A 19,097-nucleotide genomic window follows, 5' to 3' on the forward strand; every position below is an offset into this window, starting at 1 on the left:
ATTAACAGACGTTTCGACTGAAACCATCAGTCTTCATCAGTGAAGTTTGTCACGTGGTAGTTCACTGTCACATGACATAGGCTGAGGAATTGATATGAGGGCCCAGTCCCAAGTGTGAGACAGAGAGAACTGGAGCCCCTCCCCCCCCACTTTCTGTTCAGGGTTGGGTCCTCCACCCTTTCCCATATCGCTTCCTTTACCCTCCTCCTTCGCCAATCTCGTTCTTTATCTAGGATCTGGACTCCCTTTGAATCCAACTCATGTCCCATGTCCTTCAGGTGACTAGAATGCATGTTTTGGCAATTGCAGTCCAGGATTATTGTAACTTTAATGTCAGTGCTTGAAACTAAAAAAAATCCAGGCTGCCCCTGTTTCAAAAGCTGGGCAGCCAAAGCTGTGAGTTTGGTTGCCGTGATAAGTCCGATGTTGCCCTTTAGGAAAGCCCCTACGATTAAATGCACAGCCTGTTGACATGAAATCAAAAACAACAAAGCAAAATAATGATACATGTATATAAAATGAATTGTGTATGTCCATAAGCTTTCTGCTTTAATAATATTATAATTTTGCAGTGGAAGAGCGCATAGAAAAGATCAAAGCAAGAGGACATGAAATGATTTGCAAAGTGAAGGGTACCTTTATGCTGGAAATCCTTAAACTTCCTATGGTAAGAAAGACCTGTCCTAGACTAAGAGATGTTGGCACTCAAGCGACCAATTTAATGTTTCGTAGGTTAAAAATAATTGTGTTGACAAATGAATGTAATTAATTCTTTGTCTTTTACAATTTGTTAAACAGCACATAAGAAAGATGAAGCTGAGCGATTATTTTGGTAAGTAGTGGATTATGGTATCTTCAACAGCGCACTGTTATTATAGTAATGTTGTGTTGTTGTTATTGTTAAATTTATAATTAATATACTAAGACTTATCATAGTTTTTGCACTTACAGTATCAAGTCCATTTTAATAATACCAATGGCTACACCTGTCCCCAGTTGTTCTGAAAGGGTCGGATAACTTTATCCGGTGGATATTATGACCTCATTCAGCTTCAATCTCTGCAAGAAAGTGGCACTTCCTCCTAACTTATTAAAAGACACAGAGAGTTCTAACCCATGACCTCCCACACAGTACGCAGTCTTGTTGTCAACCAACAAGATGACAGCCATTTTGCGGCAGGTACAAAACACAGGTCACAGGGCACAGGGCACAGGTCATTGTTTTACCAATACAGAAAGTATCCTAAACATTCATAAGAGCTAACATTGGGCCTAAAAACGTTTGTTTAGGCCTAATTAGGCCTAAGGTTAGCTTTTATGAATGTTTAGGATACATTCTGTATTAGTAAAACAATGACCTGTGACCTGTGACCTGTGTTTTGTACCTGCCGGCCATTTTGCAACTAATGATACATGTAAATAATAATTACTATATTATCAGTATTCCAAGTAAAAAGAGAAAAAGATGGGGCATTGTGTTTCAAACCCAACAACACAGGATGTATCATGTTTGATTTTTTCAGACCCAACAGCCTTAAGCTCTTTGAGATTTTGTCTCATTTAGTCAAATGCTCTTTCTTGTTTTAGTTCAAGGTGGCGAAGTAAATGACAATGCTTTAAGTGAGGTACATTGTACAGCTTTTCATCTAGATTAAGATTTTAATAACAGCAATATTATTAATTATAATAATACTTTTTTTCATTGATAATAAATAATTTTTCATAATTGAAACAAAAGCAGGTTACACAGACTAGGCTGCCTAGTTCATTTGGTCAAGAAGGTTTTAACCCCAAATAGATTGTGTTACTAGATTTTACTCTACTGCACTAACACCAGATGCTTTTACTCATCAGTTCAGGGCAGTTCAGGAGTCAATGGGTTAACAACCTCTTCCTCCGTTCAAAAACAATGTCCCCTTTAGAGAAGTACATGTACCACTACCGGTACTTACATGTAATAGATCATTTTACAGTTGTGTGCTTAGTTACCTGGCCTTTAAATAAAAGTGAGGCTGGTGTTGACTTTGTTATTATACAGCCCTCCCTCCTTTTCTTATGTTAATGATGTTTTGTGTACGAATTTACATGACAAAAGCAGTGAGGTCTGTATCATAACAAGGTCAACACCAGCCTCACTTTCATTTAAAGGCCAGGTAACTAAGCACACAACTGTAAAGAGGTCTATTACCATCCAAGTTGAGTTGATAAGTAAATACCATTGCAAGGACAACCAGTTCAATGCCAGTGCATTGGTGTAAATTGTTGTACATGTAGCTAGTATTACACAGCTTCTTGTTACTTTAAGTGACGTGAATCGAACATCTAAACTATGTGAAATTGTATTTACTCTTTTAAAGGCATCCGACTTTGTTAGTGAAATGACCAGATCAATTTTAAATCCTTCATCTGATGTAGTCAACAGGTACAGTAACTGCCTGTATGTTATTGCAAGGTTCTATACAAAACAAACTTACATGTTGCCTTCTTTGCTAATTATAGATCGAGCCACAGCTGTATAATTATATAACCTCTTGACTACCATGTGGCCCAGGTTCAATAAGCATTATTATTGCTGGACTGATCAGACTGAGTCACTGAATGCTATACAGTGTACATTGTACACTGAGTTTGTTCTTGGGCTTGGCTTGATAAACTTAGGCAGAATTTTAAATTTTGCCATACAATTGCTGGAAGTTTACGCTCAGTCAGACGTGTGTCTGTGGGAATTAATTAAATGTAAAGACAACTGTAAGGGAAATTTAAACTTTTAGTGGGCAAATTCTAGTGCAGGCAGGATCCTCAAATTTTGTCAGTGTCACATAGTTATCCTTTGGTTAGCAACTTAAAGTTTACCATTCACATAATTATTTTCTACATTCAAGGTTTTCTCGAATTACATTGTATGTTAATGCAAATCCCATAGAAACATTGTTTCATATTTTGGACATGTTTGCCTACCTGTCAAGATGGCTTCCAAAACCATGATAAGGCCTACGGTATTTACAAGAACTGTTGCAAGACAGTAGACCCCTAGAACAAAGTCAATGTAATGATAAGACTGACTTTTGCAAACTATTAAGGTCTAAAATGTCCATGGCATAAGATTTATGGTAAATTTGTAATAATTGACCTGCACTCTCTAGACACACTTTAAAAATGTTTCAAAGTTTAACTATATTTTTCCAGGGGTCCACTAACAGATGTAGGAAACTTGCCATCAAAGACTCCTGTTGCCGGTTAGATTACTTTCCTCATTCCATGTTGCCCTGTAACATTTAAATCATTAACTAAAGAGAACTTTAAAGTGCTACTGTGACCAAAAAATCAATTTTTATTTTTCTTCGATGGATTTCAAAACTACTGTATGTTAACTAAAGAGTAAGTGACTCAAGTTTTAAGCCTTGATTTTAAAAAAGACATCTGTTTATTACTATTACTAACTTCAAAATCTTGAGAGAGCTGGATCAAGGAGAAAATTACATCAAAGACCCACTTGTTTAAGAATGCAATGCTTGTGTACGCGGCTGAATCAATGTGCAGCATGGGAGTTTTGAGCTTTCAGACTTTTAAACTTGTGTTTTGCAGATATAAGCTGTGTTTACACACTGAAATTTTAAGCTAGTGAGTAAATAACATCACTTTTCCCAAGATCCAACCCTCTGAGGTTCAATCGATCAGTTTAGGACATAAGTAGTTCCAAACTTACACTCAAAGTAAACATCCTTTGGGTAAAAATCAAAGCTCATTGACAAGATTTGCTTGTCAAATGTTAAGCAATCAAACTTTCAAAATCTGAAGGAGACAAGAATTGAGTTTTTGACTGTACATGTAGTTAGCACTTTAAATTATGTTTAAAATACAATTCAAAATTGAAAATAAGCAGTTAAAGTGAACAACATTTCAACAACTCCGCCTAGTCCTCATTAAGTTCAGAGTGTATATAAAGCTGACAAGTCTACAGTTCTGAAGAAATACACTGTAAAAGTAACACAAAAAGTTTTATCACACAGGTAACTCTTAAAATAATACACCACACATTGCTGATTCTCAAGGAAGAGCTTGTCTTCTCTCACTTTGATTTTGTCCTTCGACTTTAATTGACTTGTGTACACCAGGCTAATATCTGCATTGATCTTTTGAACTGAGGTCTCCAAGCTGTTTGCGTACTGCGTTTGCGGATTTCTGATCTTAAAAGGGCAACACAACTATGAGACAAGCTCCCTCCCTTGTGAATCAACAATGTGTGGTGTACACAATGTACATTGTATTGCCAACACCCACATCAATGGATTGAAGAACGCAAAGGATTGGCAGGCAGAAACCATCTCAGAGGGTAACATGATATGGAAGTGGATGACATCACAAAAAGTTTTAAAATTTTAAGAAAGTGTATTTTGATTGCCTTATTTTTGAAACGTTTTTTATTAAAGAACTGAAACTGACTCTAAACAAACAGTGTGATTCAATCTGTGCAAAATTACACTTTGTTTAGATCAGTTTTTTATTGTTTTATGAATCCCTTTCTTACGTCACCAAAAAATAATAATTATTTTATCACTTATGTTACATATTTTGTTGCATTTGAAATACATGTAGCATTCATGACAATACATGTAATGTTTAAAGTATTAATGTTTTTAAACTATTAAATTTTGAACTCTTAGAAACATAATATCACGCTGTTTTATGTATTTTTACTTGCACTTGAAAATGACCTCTGAGAGATCGAAGTGTCATGACCCAGCTCTTATCGTTAGTTTTTATCATAAAATTGATTTGTAAGATACTGTGTGACTCATTAAGTTTTTTTTTTTTGTCAATCAAATAATGTAGTGATCTGGTACTAAATTTGTTTTGTACAGGGTCTAAAGGAAAGAATGGTGATCAACCTGCAACTGTTAAATTTATTGTGAGTATCAAAAGTTCACTTACACTGTATCTCTGTGATTTTTGCCAACATCATAATTAGGATTCTCTTGCTTTGCAGTAGGCAGTCAACATTTTCTCCAAGTCTTTAATAATAACTGCAATTTAGGGGAAAAAGTGAATAAGCAGATGCTTTTCGTCAGGTGTATGTTCTTATTGAAACCCATGAGATGCTATGGTCAACAAAACAGGATTAAATTATCTGACAGTCTGTAAATTGCTGATGTTTAGCGTGCTTGATCAAGACAGATAGAGGGGTGCTGTTTATGTCTCCTTGGAAAGTTGGATTTAAAGGACACTGTTACTTTTGTCGCTAAGTGGAGGTTCGATGCCCAAGACATCCTGGAGCATCCACTATAGACCTCTTTCATAATGGCGGCCAAATAAATTATTCTTTTGTTTTAATGCTAATAAGCCCTACTAACCTCGCTACGACAAGCAAATTTCAAAAGAATATTTGTTTTTAAATGAGGGCAGTAGGTCTAATTAACATAAATACAAAAGAATGTAAAGTTGGTCGCCATTTATGAAAGTGGTCTGTTGGCAGCTGCACCAAGATGGATACTATACCCATGGCTGGCAAAACCTGACAACCTAGCCATGAGCCCCCATGCAGCAGAGAATATTGGCACCAATCACACTGATAAACAGTGGAAAGTAGATGGGAAGGGGTGGGGGGAGAGGAGGGGCAAAAAAACCACTTTACGCTCCACACAAAAGGCTCCTAGCTCTACAACCCAAAGCATGACGAATCTGTCATATGCGCAAATATAACAAATTCACTGACAACAACTGACTGCACCCTCTCCAAGTTGTTAACTCTGTTAAATTATTGCATTTAACCTCATTTGAACAGTTGTTGAGTTAAGGAGAAGGGTTTGGATTCATGCATGCTTTTTCAAAGTTTCATTAATTTTTGTTCTACAGGAAGATAACACAGAAGAACAAACCACTGCTGTTAGATCTTTACGATCAAGAAAGGTACATGTATTTTATATGGTCTCTTCTCAAAGGGAGCATGTTTTTTTAAAATGGACAAAGATGTTATTTCTTGGTCTCAATTGCAAGGGATTCCTCATTGACTAATACAATTGCTGTCACTGACTACAGCGTTAAAGGGAGCATAGCTTTTGAACAGATATTTTGGTATAGCTCTTTTACTCTGAAAAGGTTCCCCATTGACGACTAAATGGGCTAGTTTCGAATTGTGCAGCAACAAAAGAACAGAGTCGAGGTTCAGGTGAATAATTTGCATTTTCCTTTGTTTTGAACAAAACAAAATGCTAATTATTCCCCTGAACCTCGACTCCGTTCTTTTGTTGCTGCACAATTCGAAACTAGCCTATTCTTCTGGCATTAAACAGACATACATGAAAAGTGTGTTAATGCACATACGTTCAACATATCACCATTCACATTTGTTTTCATTTGTGCATCAACACTTCAGCTGACACTTACTCGCTGCTCTTCCCCCAGAGGGCTGATACCAAAAAATTGCCATTAACAAAACTTTCCATTGCTTTTTTAAAAACTTTACTGTTTAGTTGAATCAAAGGGCAATCGGAAAGAATGCTTGCTGAGGTCACAGAGGATCACACTAGGGACCTGGATAGCACTAGTTACGTTATAGTTTTCTGATAAAAATAAACTTAACTTCTAAAATATTCTATTGTGATGTTTTTCAGAGGGATTTAGTTCAACTGGAATGATAACTGGTCATTTTACATGCATTCAGTCATTCAATGACTCTGTTGTTGCTTTTCAGAGAAAGGATGCTTCTCCAAGTATAGCAGATAAAGGCACAAGATCGTTGAAATCACGGAAAACAAAGGAAACTGATGTATCCCAATTGCCACCAACATCTACTGGAAAGAGAACAAGGTACAAGAGCACTGTCGCTTCGTGTTAAGATTTGAGATCATTGTTATTAACGTTGTGAAGTTATGAACGCGTGTTGTTGCAAATTAACTCACCACGTGCACGAGCGTCAGTATGCACAGGACAACCAGGTACCACGAGATACCCAACATTGGGAATTGAGTTTTTACTGGGTTGCCAAACCCAGTCGGAATCCCGGTTTCATTTCGTGGGTTTTTTTGTTATTTTTTTCCGTGTCGGGAAAAGTCTTGCCTGTCACTCCCCTGCTTAGTGGTGTCTTTGTGCATAGAGTCTTCTGTGCGTATTTTGTTAGGTTTGAGGGGGCTGGGGTAATGCGTAGTTTGCTCTGCACAATCAACCTGTAATGGCGTCGAAAGTCATTGTAACGCGAATGGCTTTTTAGTACATCTTTAAAGAAAATATACCCACATGGAGCTCAGGAATGGAACGTCAAGACAGGCGGTGAAACATAAAGATCTGGAATCTTAAAAAAGCGACGAGCAATGGACTTCGACAGCGTGAATCTTTCGCCCGTCGAGCCGAAATCAAAATATGCTGTACTTCTAATATTTCGCCAAGGTGGTGTTACGTACAACACTGAAACCAAATGGAAATTTCTCTGGTAACTTTCGGGTTCAACAAAGACAGAGAAGGAATCGAACACCACAAGTAGATCTGTGATCTCTGTTGTGTGTCTCACAGTGTTTACTGCAGTCGCATCTATTTAAAGTTTGCCTGTTTGTCTGGCAAGTAACATTCATTTTGTACTCAACTCTGCAAAGGTTAAAAAAAAATGGAAATGTGGCAGTGAAAAATTACTTGAATGAAAGCTTGTTGTCTCTTTCGTGGTTTATTATTTACGGTCAAGGTTCTTTCGAAAAGGGTTGAATGTGAACTGTCAGAAATTTATTTAATTGCGTATGCTTTGTGATTGTGTGTTTCGCTTGCACGCACGCAACTGAAATAGGAAGGGTTTCTTGCCTCTTATAGCAAATATGTTGCTTGTTTCAAGAAATGTTTCGCTGGAAAATATTTCAGTGAAATTTCCAGCTTTTGTAAATTTATCGTGTTGTGTAATTTTCGAGCTTAGCAAATTTGCATACATGTGCTGAAATGTGATACGGGGAGAATTTTTGTGGTAACGCATAAGTCACGAAAATAAACAGGTCTGTTGGAAGCGTGCTTGAGTTTCAACAAAATGACCCCCAAAATCGGCAAAAGATTGTGATGCTGATGAATAATAAAGTAGCTGCTATTACCAAAACGATGGAATTACCTGGTGATAAATAACCTTGTCTTGGAGAGTAAATTTTTGATTTTCCAGAAACAATGGTCAACCTCTGAGAGTTGGGCGATTGTGATCTTTCTGTTGAATTTGCACATTTCTTGACAAAATTTATAACAATCGAAAGAAAAAGAAAACTAACAAAAACAAAAACCCGGTAGCTTGGCATCATTTGATACAGATCCTTCACTGTTTCGCGAGTAAACATGCCGCGGTAACTTGATCACTGCGCCCGCTGAATTCGGTGTGCGATTTACTCGGTGCAGCCAGACTTGTACAACTACAACAAAACAACTAAAATCTCCCAAACTGTTTTCCGCTGATGGTAACTTTTTATATTCGTGGTTCAAAATTAATGTTGTTTTCATGTCGTAGATTTTGTTACCGATGGCAAAATATTTTATGCTCGATCGACCGTCCTGGAACTTCCTTCTGCTCTTCTTAAAAATTGTGTATCCATATTTATTTACTTTTACTTCAATATTTGTTTTGCATAAAGCAAGCTAACAAAATCTGTATCTTGCTTGGTTCGCATTTGATAGCATTAAAATAGAATTTTCGGTCCTATGCTTCTGTTACTGAGTGGTATATTTCTTAGCTCGCTCAGCTTTCAACTTTTGTTTACAAAGCTGCAGATGCTGTCAGTGCACGCTTACACTTGTGGTGGAAAGAAGTTGCATGATCAACATGTCAGCCCAGAAGCCAATGTTTCTCGATTCCCTTTTATTTTCTTCAGTCTCTCTGGGTTCAGTACTTTGCTAGTAACCACATGTCTTCTCAAGGGGCTATTTATCTAAGACTTCTACCATGGCGCTACAATGATAGACAATACCAAAACAATATCGTGTAATGTTAGACCTACATATTACGCAAAGACAACTGTCAACATGTCATCCCAGAAGACAATGTTTTTCACTTCCCATTTATTTTCTTCAATCTTTCTGGGCTCAGTACTTTGCTAGTAACCACATGTCTTCTCAGGCTATTTACCGAAGACTCCTACCATGGCACTACAATGATACACAATACCAAAACAATATCGTGCACTGTTAGAGCTACAGATTACGCAAGGACAACTTGAATCTCCTGGAAGACAACACACAGCTCAGTTGACATTATGGAATAAATCGCTGTGTTACTTCACTACCACACGTAAGCAATGCGTGTCAATTTTTTTTAAAGAGGACAGGAATTTCTTCTTTCTGACAAATGATTAATTAATAGGCCGGTAGCCAGGTTTTTAACCTCAGAAAAGGATCTGTTTCGTCGTACGAACGTGTGAGGACCTGTGAGCCAAAGGGCCTCTGCTGGTATGACTTCTGGTATGATCAAAAAGAAGACACAAACAGCAGTGATAAACATATTGAACTTGTTCATTTTAACTATGACTTGACGTTTCGTATGTGCTCTACATACATTTTCAAAAGTAATCGTTGAAATTTAAAACAGCTATTTATTTTTAACAAAGCGGATGAGGGGACTGGAACCTAGATTAAGCAAATACTTAACAGTAAAATATATAATAATAATAATTATAATATTAATAAAAACAGAAAAGATTAATAAAGCATCAGCATTTCACTTCCGACGTTGACGTTGAAAGCTGGCTCAAGTTCTTGAATAAAGAAGGTCTCTTTTATTTTACAATGATAGTCAGTTTTGCCCTTCGCTACTGAAAATATCAAAATGATCCCACTTGAAAGATTTTATACATCGAGTGGTATGACTTCTGGTATGACTTCTGAGGGCCCCCCCCCCCCCCCCCCCCAACTTGAAAAAAAATGCGTGGAACGCTGCACGTACCACAGGCAACCCAGTGTACCCTCACGGAGGGTCTAGTCTATTTTTGAACGCAATAACTACCTTGGAAGGGCCGATTTACACGGTACGATTTTTGGCCCAAGCGACAAGCTTACGACAGGCATACGACATGACTTACGACTGTCGCAGCGTTTTAAAACATGCTTGAAAATGCTACGACATTTTTTTTACGTACACGACAATCGTAAACGAGTTTTAGGCCTGTCGTAAGCCAGTCACATGCGACAAAAATCATACTGTACCGTGTAAACCGGCCCTAAGGGAAACTCTAGAAAATTCAGGCGTAAACCGGATTTTTGAATACATTACTTCAGCAATACAGGTGAAAACTTGATAGCCTAATGGGCAGAGCTTGGCAACAGAGTATCGTAGAAGTCATGGTAAATAAAATAGTAAATAATAATAAAGAAGACACAAAGAAGTAAAGATTCATTGTTGTTGTTAGTAATGGGTCAGGGTTTCCTCTCATTACTGCATAAGTATGACGTTCATATCTACGGTAGTCTGAAATCTCAACATGATTCGCTCCGCAGTTCAAGTACATCTACCCAGAAACTTTCATAGGGCCGATTTACACGATACGATTTTGTTGCATGCGACAAGCTCACAACAGGCCCACGACATGATTTACGATTGTTGTGTACGTCAGAAAAAATGTCGTAGCATTTTAAAACATGTTTTAAAACGCTGCGGCAATCGTAAGTCATGTCGTAGGCCTGTCGTGAGCTTGTCGCATGCGACAAAATCGTATCGTGTAAATCGGCCCATATACGTTTTGTTCAGCATTCGCTGCATTAAATTGTCAATGACTGACTAATAAAGTTAATAAAAGCAGAGACTAAAGGCTTGAAAAAACTTAAACATCAAGTGGGGCCTATAGCTACCGTAAGAAATAACAGTAGCTATAGGCCTCACTTGAAGTTAAAGTTTTTACAAAATGCTACAGAAGGACAACATGCAACGATTGATTAACTAAAGGCTTGGTTATCATTCTGTTTACAGCAAACGAGTGCAATCGAAAGCACAATTTGTAACTCCGGCAGCTGGTCGAGGGGCAGTGGCTTACGGCCACACCCCCATTGTTACACCAAAGTTTGATCCCCGGTGAGTCGGAAATTTATTTACTTTCTGACATAATTTTGATATCATAATTTGTAACATTCCGATTAATCTTTATGTTCAGATTACCGCTGACGCCTGCTCTTCTTCGGGAACCCAAAGCTGGAGAAAGGTAAAGCAGACTTCGGTGACGCTGAAAGCCCCTAGTAGGGACTTTACGATGTACAACGGCGACGTCAACGAAAACGTCACCTCAAAATAGAAGTTTGCACTATCGTAAGTTTCTCGCGGTTAGGCCATCTCGTTCGCGTCGTGCAATGTGGGCGAAGTATCCTAAAAAATAAATTGGTACAAGCGGTTTCAGAGTAAAAATAGAGAATTATAAATTCACATTTGTGCGCTCGCGTTGTCGTCAAAACCTCAAATTTGGTGCTTTCACGTCGTCGCTGTGCAAAGTACTGCAAGAATATTTGCTAAAATGCGTGCGCACGTGCGGCACGATTACTTTTCCTCTTTTAACCAATCATATCGTTGTTTCGTGGCATTCTCGTTGACGACCGCGTCGTAGATCGTTAAGTCCCCAATAATCTACGACGACGACGACGACGTCGACGACAAAGCCAGAAAACAACGATATCATTGGTTAAAAGAGCATAAATAATCGTGCTGCACGTGCGGTACAGATTTTAGCTCATATCTTTGCGTTACTCTGCTTAACGACGACGTGAAATCACCAAATTTTAGGTTTTGATGACAATGTGAGCATGCAATTGCAACAGAGAACCTTTCATTTTCTGTTTTCAATTTAGAACCGCGTACGACGTACGACATGAACGAGATGGACCAATTGTGAAAAGCTTACGATATTGCAAAGTTCTATTCTGAGGTGACGGTTTCGGCGCCGTCGTAGATCTTAAAGTCCCTAATGTCGAGCTGTAGGAAATAAATGGTTACTTGTCCTAAAATGTGCTACTCAAGCTGCAAATGCAAATGCATATACGCATGCTTTAATCAGTAGAGCTCTTTGAATTTTCATTTTATTTATTTGGTTTTTTTTTGTCATTTAGAATAATGTCTTTAAGTGGCTCACCAATCGTCAACCATGGACCTTTGACTACAGATGCTGAAGTTCTTATACCTCTCGGAAACGGAAAGGTAATAATGCCATATTATTATTATTATTATTATTATTGTTGTTGTTGTTGTTGTTGTTGTTGTTGTTATTATTATTATTATTATTATTATTATTATTATCGGCAGTACAAACTTGAGAATGCCTCCTCAAGTTGAAGCAGAGATACTGAAGCCCCTATGGCGTGCACAATGTCAGCTTTGATCCTAAACTATTGTCGATTACCTCAAGCTTTGTAAAGGAAAAATGCACTCTATCAACTATTAAAACATTATGAAAAAGAAACTTGAATAACCGTTCAATGTGCTAGATATGACAGATTTCTGCATTCCAAGCAAGACGTTATCCGTCCTTTGTCTTCCCACCTATTGCCCTGCACTATCTGCAGTCTCTCTTGAGTGACCTGAGTGAACAAACATTCATGATCACATTCAATTTGTAATGAATGGTATTTATAGTTGAGGACGTGATGACGCATTTCCCATCTCAAAGGCGCGTACTTGGTTGTCTATTCTTCTTCTTCCTGTCCTCGATTGATGATCTAGCGGCAGCTCGTCGCGATTAACATCGCCGCCTTCTTTTACTGTTTTTACATGTACTTATCCACTCCCTCGCCTCAATTCGATTGGCACCGTCCCAGACGGCGTATGCTCTGTCATTCTTGTACTCCGTCTTGGGTGTCACTGATGAGTACCACATGGAGCGCACATCGTTTGAGGTCCAGATTACCCATTTGTTCAAAGAACAGCACTTTCGGAGCTGCATTGTGCGTTGCACTGAATTTTTGTTTTGTGCTAGCGCGCTACAACCAGTGATTTTATGTGGGTCACTTTCAAGTACCTTGCCTTGGCCGTCGTGTGAAATAGCCCATCCCAGGAAAATGTGGTTATGAAATCACTAAAAAGTTGCTTAATTTCTCAAATTTTCTCTTTTACCTACGAATTATTCTTTGCAGACCTACCATCTTAACACTGCCTCGCACCTGAGCCCTTCACAACCTGCTGTGCTGGATGATGCAGCGAGAAGAAACGTTGAATTGCTCCAGGTTAGTTGGCAGTTCAGATTGATTTATATCGAGTAACGAAAATCAATTTGCGTCTGCTTTCATTTAGTTATAGGGAGCTTAAGCACGCGCGTTTTTGAGACGCGGACGACAACCTGAAGTGACCTGTTTTCCCTTTTAACTGGTCTTCACACAACCACATTTCATTGTCAAGTTTCTTTTCTCCATTAGAGATGATTAGTATAAAAACCTGGGAGACACCAATGTCCTGGCACGCGAAATTTTCTCTTCCCGTTGCCGCCCGCGTCTAAAAAAACGCGCATGCTTAAGCTCCCTTATGTCGACTAGAACACTTCGCTCATTGATTGGCTAAAAAGAAACTTACGCGCCACATTTATAAAGTTCATTCGGTTTCGTCGTTTTCACTACCATCATTCATTAAGCAGTTTTAGATATGGCGACGGCTACGGGAACGACAACCCCGGAAAGCAATGACATTTAACAAATTGATGTCCTGTTATTGATCGCGAATTTCGTCATAACATTGTCAAAGTAGCTGTGGATCGCCGAGTGGATCCGCAGACTACTTTGAAAATGTTATGAGGAAATTCATTGTCAATAACAGGACAGACAAATGAAAAACTGACATCAATTTGTTTTTTACAATAACAAAAAGGCAGAGGGGTCAAAATTAAGTCAAAACACGAGAAAAACTCGAGACAAAAATGCGAGAAACTTCAATCTGACGCCAGCAATATCGCGTCATCCTCGCGTAAATTTCCTTGCCGTACACTGCAAAACGGTTACGTGAGGTTTTGATGACAACGTTAGCGTGCAGCAGTGAATCTTTTATTCTCTATTGAATACTTCGTGCGCACTGTTAAACGTCAACAAGATGCAATAATCACGAAATTATTGCGATAGTGCGACGTTATAGTTTGAAGTATCGTTTTCGTTGCCGTAGCCGTTTCTTAAACTCTCTATTATATGCCGGCAACGCAAAAAAATTGACAAAATTGTTCCTTGCAAGCTGCTCGAGCGCGTTCAGACGATAAAAGATCATTTTCCTTCGTGTATACCTCAGTTACCAAACAATGCTTATGCACAAATCACTTCCCTTTTTTTCTTTCAGCAAAAACTGGCTCAGTTGCTTGTTCTTCCAAATCCAGTGCACAAGAAATGAAGAGTTCCCATGAAGGAACTGTGATGGACTTCCAGTTTTTTTTATACCTTGTTTAAATTTTAAAAATAGCACCATAGGAAAGTACTGTTCAATAGCTTTCACTAGAATGGTCACACTTACAAATCGTTTGGCGTATACGCCGCCGCTAATTTCCGTTTAGTAAACGGTCGTTGCCATTTGTGACGGTCGATGCCATTGTTAGTAACTAAGCCTTTCGTCAGAAATTGGACCTAAAGTGGTTGAAATTGCAACTAAAGGTCATTGTTTTATCTACTGATTTAAGTCTAAGCACCTATTTTTATTCGCGGTTAGCTTCTAATGAATTGTTATACTGGTTCATACGTACGACGCAAATGCAAATGCAAACTCTCTTTCCCCAAACTCCAGACAAACGCAAGGAAAAGTAAGACACGCAGGGGCAATTCAAGTCCTCTTCCGTTCCAAGATGGTGGACAAGAATGAACCTGTGTGCGTGTGTGTTGTTTTTTTTTTTACCTTGCGTTTGCGTTGCGTTCCCCGGTTCACACGTGTGAAATGCAAACGCAAGAAAATGGAGAATTTTTCATTTCCTGCGTTTGCGTTTACATTTGCGATGAGGTAGTTCACACGTGTATTTCCTTGCGTTTGCGCATGCGTCGTACGCTTGAACCAGGCTTTTGGGTTACCTTCATTTAAATACTTTAAAAATTGAATTGCTTGGAGCGGTTATCTCGATAGTCTAGTAGTTAAGTGCCTTTGCTCTTCAACCACTGAACCGAGTTCGATATCGTCCACCCATTTTTTTAATAAAGTTCTTGCAAATGACAAACTCAACAGTGAAAATTGTTCTAAGTGTCGTCCAAATGGCAACGACCATTTTCGAAACGGAATTTTGCTACACCGCCCGGCTTCTGTGCCGTTTAAAAGGAGGAATAAAAACTTCCCTTGTTCCCGCCAGATAATTACCTTTTGCGTATGATTTTTTTTTCTTAGTATACGTTGTTCCGTTCGTGAGAATATTTTTTTCCGAACACAACCTTCTCCTTTTTTTTTCTTCTTTTCATTCTTATGGTTTAAATCTCCAGAAAAAAAGTGAGGCTTGCTTGAATACTTTTCCTTTGCTTATTCGTGTATTTTTTCCTCGTAATTGCCCGCTCAAAAGTAAAATGGTCTGTTGCGAAGTTGAAACGGTTGCTATTTTCCCAAACAAACATTTGTTAGGGCCGATTTACACGGTACGATTTTTGTCGCATGCGACAACGGCTTACGACAGGCCCACGACATGATTTACGATTGTTGTGTACGTCAGAAAAAATGTCGTAGCATTTTAGAACATGTTTTAAAACGCTGCGACAATCGTAAGTCATGTCGTAGGCCCGTCGTTGTCTCATGCGACAAAATTTTGTAAACCGGCTCTTAGTGTTTCAGGCTTAAATCGCTAATCCTTAGAATAGTGATACTAGACTTTGCCTTGTTTAAATATCATCTATACATATTATCTGTAGCAGCCTTGAGACATACCCCCAGTTTTTTTAACCTTTCTAAAACAACTACACCAGACGCTGCTCGCCTTTTCTGTGCCATTTTAAATCAATTCAGAACACAGTTAGAAAGGTTTGTCGAGCAAACCGACCAAAATATTTTTCTTAATAAAACATGAAAATCTCAACCGAGAGAATCTCAACTTTAAAAGGGTCTGAATTGGTCGTGTATCGACGAAAAAAGGGTTTGGATTGGTCCCGTGTCGGCTTAAAATGTGTTCGTATTAATCGCGTGCAGACGTGAAAGGGTTCGTATCATTCGCGTGTCGACCTTAAAAGATTTAGATTGGTCGCGTGTCAACTTGAGAAGGAAATAGCTTGGTTGCGTGTAAACCTAAGGAAGAATTGCAAGGGTCGTGTGCCTACGCGTAGGTTAACATTTGACTTGATTTGCATTAATTGTTAATTTCAGTTTACAGTATCCCCAATTAGTGATCCAGCGCCATAACGACTAGATACTTAAATAAAGTTCCTTTTAAAATAAAGTTTCTTTCCTTTCTTTCCTTTTATGCTACAGTGAAACCACCATTAAGCGGCCACCCGCTATTAAGCGGCCAGTAATGAAAGTCCCGAAATAAATGTAGAATAATATTGTAAATCAAACCTCTATCATGGGGGACGAGTTCACTCTCTTGAGTGCATCGTAGGTAATTAGGGCAAGATGGAGAGAAGAAATTCAAAGGTTTGTAAGGAAGTTCAAAACGATGAAAAGTACTCATGACATGCAATTTTGGGTTTTTCATTTTCCAAAACAGAAGATATGCGCTCAAAGGTGCGGCAGAATTTATTTGGAGAGAATGGCTATTGTAGAAATCATTTTATTAAAAAGAGTTTCTGTCATACATTTCCTGTAATTCCAAAGGCACAAAATTACGGAGAATATATGGAAACAAAATAGCAATATTTAGGAATTCCAAAGAACGGATACCAACTCTAGTTTATCTCAGTTGTGAACATGAACTTGTTTAGTTTATGAAGGCGAAAGTCTATAAAGTAGAGTCATGCATAGCATATTTTGCTTTGAATTTCAATTCTTGGATTTCACGTGACGTCACGGCCGCCATGTTGGTGTCCCCAAACAATAAAATGGCGTCCATGTTGGTGTCCCGATCCAATCCTCCGGGATTTGAAAGCTATTATTATGCTAACGTCTTCTTTTGTTTTCGTTGAAAAACATGGCTGTTGATCACGTGAGTGAAAATCCTTTGAATTTCCCGCCATGTTTCCCTGATTACCCATGATGCAATCAAGAGCGTGAACTCGTCTATAAAGCGTCCACGGCCACCTTTTGGCCGTCCCGATGCATGAGAGTTCTCCTATTGTTTCCACCTAGTTTAATACACTTAAGGATGCTTTCCATTTGACAGAACTGACCGGCCAGACCGGGCATTTGGGGCTAACTCCACAACGTTTTCAAGTTAACACACTTCGAGGATGATATATATACTCCTCCAGAGCCGATACGAGGGATTATCATTCACTGAGAGGTCATTCAAGTGTTCCATCAAATTGTTGCATTTTCCTTGCAAACTGACCGGTCTCACCGGCCAATTCTGACAAAAGGAAAGCGCCTTAGTTTCGCTTTTCAGCGACAGACTTCCTTGAAAGGATTTTTAAAATTAACTATGGACCCATAATGCAACGTTTCATTTACGGACATTGCCGCCTTTTCCGGTTGTAAAATCATGCAACTCAGTTTACGCCATAGTTAAGATTGTTCATGTTAAATTGGGAGAACCTCATCTCAACAATTTGAGGAGAATTTGTAATTTTTTTCGAATAGTACGGTATTTTTGTTCGGTATCAGAGCTTTCTCTTGTGCGAAAGTTGTCAGAAGCCTTCAAAGGCGTTTGTTTTGGAATAAAGTGACGTTTTTACGTAAGATTATGCTAATTTCTGACGAACCTCCATTAAGCGGTTACTAGCCGATACCCCGAAGGTGGCCGTTTAATAGAGGTTTCATTGTGTACTCGCAAAAACCAAAATGAATAAAATAAAGTCGACTTTCTTAACTGAGGCTCTCGGCTTGGATACATGGTTTAGTATATGTTCTTAAAATTTTATCTAAACTCAGCCTAGACGTCTCATAAGAAAGGTTTGTATAAAAAAAGGTGTAGCTGCCGGAAGACGGGAATCTAGTGACGTTTATCTAAACAGAGCACAGCTATAATTAATAATAATAGTGAGGTAGAGTGAGCAAATTTTCTCATTTTCTGACCTGAAGCAGCTTGTTGTCTGCAATTACCAGAATCTAGGGCCGGTTGATGTTTAAAAAACCGTGCAATTTCATTTTGGTCAGTTCTTGCATATGAATGTCGTCCCGGCCGTTGTCGAAAAAAGAGAAGGAAACAAGAACAGGGAATCGTATCGTTTATCGTCAAGCCAACTGACGTTTCTTCTATAAAGTTATAGAAGTAAAGTGATTGACGGATAAAACCGCCGTCTTAGTTAGAACATGCTTTCAAATTACCAACTCTTAGTCTCTTTATTAACGTATCTAACGTGGGTGGGATATTGCATTAAATGTGTCTTGTCTGGCGTAAAACACTGTATTCCCGCAATAAATCACGCTTAACAACAAGGTAGCCCACACATGCATCGAAACTTGGCTGTGATTGCCAGACAAGACAAATTATATTTCACAGGTTTGATAACTAAGAAAATACTCTCTTAGTTAGTTCACACCTACAATCGTCCGTTAGCTCATTTATAAGGAAATCAAAACAAAACAGAAACGAGGAAAAGCTAGGAAAGGCCATTCTCTTTTTTTTTCTCCTTGTTAGCGTCGTCCGACCGACCCAAATTTTTGGCATTTTCAAAAAGAAAATTTTCGCTTGTTATATATGCGAATAAAAAGAAGATTTCAAACAAAGTGGTCAAATGCAAAGCTTACACTTTTTAAGGACCACCAGTAACTGCCGGAAAGGTTTGTAGCCACCTTAAGGTGACTTAGTACCTTAAGAGTACAGTCGTATTAAATCTTTGATTCATGTTCATGGCTTTTCTTTTTGAGCAAAAAGTGCGGTCACCCCAAAACGAGACTGCAGACTGTGCAGACCGTGCAGACCAGGGGTGAAATATGGCGGTTACCCTCACTATTATTGAGAGCTAACCGTAAACAGGCTAACCTGAATGTTATTTAGGCCTAATCAGGCTAACCTGAATGTTATTTAGGCCTAATTCAGGCTAACCGAATTTTCATTTTACAGACGGTCTGCACAGTCTGCAGTCTGCGTTTTTCAGTGTCCCCAAAAAATGACAGAAGTAAATATTTGGTGGAGAATGTGACA

At 38.6% G+C, this 19,097-nt stretch overlaps 1 protein-coding gene and 1 long non-coding RNA gene across 2 annotated transcripts in view; one reads left to right on the top strand and one right to left on the bottom strand.

Moving 5' to 3' along the window:
* The window catches only part of LOC137984045 (borealin-like), a 16,265-nt gene extending 817 nt beyond the window's left edge, over window positions 1-15,448 (top strand). The window contains exons 2-14 of the mRNA XM_068831255.1: window positions 573-667; window positions 799-832; window positions 1,588-1,625; window positions 2,358-2,422; window positions 3,187-3,236; window positions 4,863-4,909; window positions 5,854-5,907; window positions 6,692-6,807; window positions 10,913-11,014; window positions 11,094-11,141; window positions 12,037-12,124; window positions 13,057-13,146; window positions 14,237-15,448. Coding sequence (XP_068687356.1) covers window positions 573-667; window positions 799-832; window positions 1,588-1,625; window positions 2,358-2,422; window positions 3,187-3,236; window positions 4,863-4,909; window positions 5,854-5,907; window positions 6,692-6,807; window positions 10,913-11,014; window positions 11,094-11,141; window positions 12,037-12,124; window positions 13,057-13,146; window positions 14,237-14,287 — 878 coding nt within the window. The 3' untranslated portion in view covers window positions 14,288-15,448. The remainder of the gene's footprint in view (window positions 1-572; window positions 668-798; window positions 833-1,587; window positions 1,626-2,357; window positions 2,423-3,186; window positions 3,237-4,862; window positions 4,910-5,853; window positions 5,908-6,691; window positions 6,808-10,912; window positions 11,015-11,093; window positions 11,142-12,036; window positions 12,125-13,056; window positions 13,147-14,236) is intronic.
* On the bottom strand, window positions 2,959-5,024 carry LOC137984047 (uncharacterized). Its single transcript, XR_011119074.1, has 3 exons — window positions 4,933-5,024; window positions 3,707-3,792; window positions 2,959-3,030 (listed from the first exon to the last, which is right to left on the bottom strand). It is a non-coding gene; the product is annotated as an uncharacterized lncRNA (long non-coding RNA).
* Window positions 15,449-19,097: the final 3,649 nt, after the last annotated feature.

Source organism: Montipora foliosa, chromosome 13, assembly GCF_036669935.1.
Source record: "Montipora foliosa isolate CH-2021 chromosome 13, ASM3666993v2, whole genome shotgun sequence".
In the NCBI taxonomy this organism is placed as follows: Eukaryota; Metazoa; Cnidaria; class Anthozoa; order Scleractinia; family Acroporidae; genus Montipora; species Montipora foliosa.